The sequence below is a fragment of the Saprolegnia parasitica genome, assembly GCF_000151545.1.
Source record: "Saprolegnia parasitica CBS 223.65 unplaced genomic scaffold supercont2.783, whole genome shotgun sequence".
In the NCBI taxonomy this organism is placed as follows: domain Eukaryota; phylum Oomycota; class Saprolegniomycetes; order Saprolegniales; family Saprolegniaceae; genus Saprolegnia; species Saprolegnia parasitica.
The window spans coordinates 1-3,330 of record NW_012157177.1 but is presented as its reverse complement, the minus strand read 5'-3'; the positions used below and the strand labels follow the sequence as shown (position 1 = coordinate 3,330).

Genomic DNA, 3,330 nt, shown 5'->3' with positions numbered 1-3,330 from the left:
AACATGTTTATCGACGCGCTCCTCGTCTTGACCGAGTGCACGCGTTTGGGCCGACCGCCATTTGCGTGGGCGAAAGCCTCGCTCTTCAAGAACCCGGTCGTCGCGCGGATGCTCACAGCGCTCGGCGCCGTCGCCGTCTTCCGCCCGCCCAAGCCCACGGGTCTCCAGGACGTCGACTCGGATAAGACGCCTGAAGAGATTGCGGCGGCGACGCGGACCATGTTCAAGTGCACGTGGGACGTCCTCGCGCGCGGCAACGTCGTCGTGCTCTTTCCCGAAGGCACGTCGTACACGCTCCCGCGCATGCTCAGTCTGCGCACGGGCGTCATGCGGGTCGCGACAGGCTTTGTGAAGGAGCACAACACGCCCATCACGGTCGTGCCCCTCGGTCTTACGTACTTCAACAAGGACCACTTTCGAAGGTACGACATCTCTCTCTCGATACATGCCCGACTCGTCTCATGCGATGTTACGTAGCGAGGTGACACTCGAGTACGGCGCGCCGATTGTGATTGACCAAGCCACGATCCAATCCGAAGCCTTCTTGGCCGACGAGTACGCCGAAGTCAAGCACCTCACCGAGCAGCTCCAGGTACGAAGCGTACCATTATGCGATACCGACTCGAATCCGCATGGGTGCTATAGGAGCGCATGCACAGTGTGACGCTCAACGGCAACGACTTTAGCTCGCTCCGCATCGCGCGTATGATCAAGCGACTGTATGTGGGCGGTCCGCTGAGCCCGAAAGACGACGTACATTTTACGCAGCAGCTCATCGACCTCGTCGAAGGCAAGCTGACGACCAAGGAGACGGAACAAGTGTACGCACCTCCGATTGGAGTTTTTGGAGTTTGAGAGAGATTTGTCGTAGTGTGTTGGACCAGCTCAAGACGGATGTCGTGACGTATCAAGCAAAGCTCGACGAGCTCCGCCTCAAGGACGCCGATCTGCTCGTATCGCTTGAGAACGAGTCGCTGCTGCAGCTCGTGCTCGAGCGCCTCTGCTACCTCGTGGTTCTTCTTCCGCTGGCACTGCCCGGCATCCTGCTCAACCTGCCCTTTTACCTCATTGGTACTAGCCTCCGAATTCTGCTGTGACATCTCACGCATGTCCATGTCCTAGGCAACAAGCTGAACGACCTCGCCGGTTTTACCGAGTCCAAGTCGATGTTCAAGCTCTTTGCTGGCATGTACGACCGTCGACATTGCACTTTTGGCTATATGCATCAAGTTGATATTAACTCGAATTGCTAGGGTGCTCGTGCCGCTGCAGTGGGTCTTCCTCATTGGCACCGGCTGGTATTTGTATGGGTCGACGGCCGCGTACGCCGTGGCGATTGCCCTCCCGCTCTGCTTTTACTCGCACATTCGCGTGCTTGAAGAAAGTCGGTCGATCCTCGAAAATGTGTGGTTTCTCGGGACAATCGCGACCCGCAAGGACCGCGTCACCAAGCTCCGCGACGACCGTGCGCAAGTCGCGGCGACCGTCAAGGTACTTTTTACCTCAAGGATTCTAAATCGTAAACTTAGTGGCTTATATGGTGCGGTAGGCGATTGTCGAGACGCTGGTGAAGGATCCGATCATGGACAACGTCAAGCGCGCCGTGTCACCGATGCATCAGACGCTGCGAAAGCGCACCAAGTCACGAACCGACCTCTCGTTTATGAACTCGACGACCTAATCATCGATCAGATGGTTGGTATACTTATAGCTTATGAGGTATGGCTGCCGAGCATCAGCAGTGGGGTGGACATGACGCCAGTAGGCCGCTTTGCTCGTGGTTGTTTTGAAGGTTGTCTTGGAGCTTTAAAGATCCAAGGAGGTCCATAACGCTTGATTTGTGTCGCCATCGAGCAGAACAAAAGAGTGACTCGCCGGACACAGATCGTACTGTACCAAAGATGCTTTTGACGCGCTTAGCACTGAATGTTACGGTGTCAATAATGCTCCTGGTCGCACTCTGCTCGGTCGCTCATGCTCGGCGGCTTCTGGCGCCCACCTGACCTGCGGGTCGGCAGGGACATTGTCCAGGGCCAGCGCACCCATGGACGCGCACAGCCTTCTTTCAGCTACAACTGTACGCTCGGCTGGGGCGGCAATGGCGTAGCTGGCAAAGTCGCTCAACGAAGACACTCCAGACATGCAATGTGTATCACGTCGGACGACATCGACGATGGAGCACAGACTCATTGCATGTCTCGCGCTGAAGCAGCGTGGCCTCGCGCAAACACGACGGCTGCAAACCCTTCGGCCCACGCTGTCGAGGCCTCTGTGTACGCGTCCGAAGCTTCCGCAGGCGCGACATCGACGTTGGCACCAGTTTGCATTGGCATCGCACGCACTCTCCACGTCTAAAACATGCGCTAAAAGTTTTTATCGTTGGCAACGCTATCGGCTGCTCGTGCTTCGAGGTCGTCGCATGTGGCAATTCTTTACGAGAGACTCTGTTTTCCAGAGCTTCAGTCCGATACCATCAAGGCCAAGGTCTGGGACCCGGAGTTCGATGAATGCTCGATCGGTTTGCTTGGACATGAAGGTCGAGCTATATCAAAGGTCGCTTGGTGGCTGCTTGCCCCTGAAAAATGGCGCCAAAAACCTCTTAGAATACATGTCGTGTCGCTGCACGTGTAACGATATTGCGCGCCAACCCCAACCTTTATCAACGGTTGGATTCGGTGCGATTGACGTGCTTCAGTAGCCAATAACTGGTAATTGGAATCCCATCAAGACGATTCGACTCCTCTACGCGACCATATCGAGGTTAATTCGTGGCGGTAACCTTCTCGATAGAAGGCGAGCTGGCTGCCCTACGCAGTTGTGACCATCTATGATTGACATTTATTTGCTTTGAAAGCTTAAAAGATCGGCCTTGTTGCCACCGGCACCTTTCTCCACTCGGGTAGTTCATTGGCGTCGCAGAATGTAATACACACCGTCATCTCTAGTCTGTCTGGTCTCGGCGTGTGTTCCACCGTACAGGCCGAGCAAGTGAAAGGCGTGACATGTCGATAGTTCACAAATTAATATTGATCCAAGATTGTTCTAACTCTAACATAATAGTAATAGGGTACAGCGTATTTTACGCGACAGGGGCCATGGTGCAGATACGGCACGCACACGGCGCCGTCGACGTCGTGAGTCGCCACGTGGCGGACATGGCGCCGCCGTGCTTGCAGTGCAGCGACTTGTGCAGCTTCTCGCCGTCCGCGAGCGCTTGCTGGATGTGGAGGTGCTGCATGAAGAAGCATGTGAGCGGCTCGCGCAGCCGCGGCTCCAAGCCTTCGAAATCAAAGTTTTGGCGGGGTTGGAACTCGGTCGTCAGAAAACGAC

General features: G+C 55.6%; 2 protein-coding genes across 2 annotated transcripts; one reads left to right on the top strand and one right to left on the bottom strand.

Annotated features, from left to right (window-relative positions):
- Positions 1–3: 3 nt before the first annotated feature.
- On the top strand, positions 4–1,833 carry SPRG_17798 (hypothetical protein; the record flags this gene model as incomplete). The annotated part of the gene is made up of 8 exons (XM_012357201.1): positions 4–422; positions 478–592; positions 646–821; positions 872–1,071; positions 1,123–1,189; positions 1,254–1,491; positions 1,550–1,719; positions 1,763–1,833. 7 exons carry the CDS (start codon positions 4–6, stop codon positions 1,679–1,681), a joined length of 1,347 nt encoding a protein of 448 aa, XP_012212591.1. The 3' UTR covers positions 1,682–1,719; positions 1,763–1,833.
- A 1,246-nt stretch (positions 1,834–3,079) lies between these two features.
- SPRG_17797 (hypothetical protein) lies at positions 3,080–3,310 on the bottom strand (the record flags this gene model as incomplete). Its single annotated transcript, XM_012357200.1, has 1 exon — positions 3,080–3,310. A coding segment is annotated over one exon (231 nt), but the record flags the coding sequence as incomplete, so codon positions are not given.
- Positions 3,311–3,330: the final 20 nt, after the last annotated feature.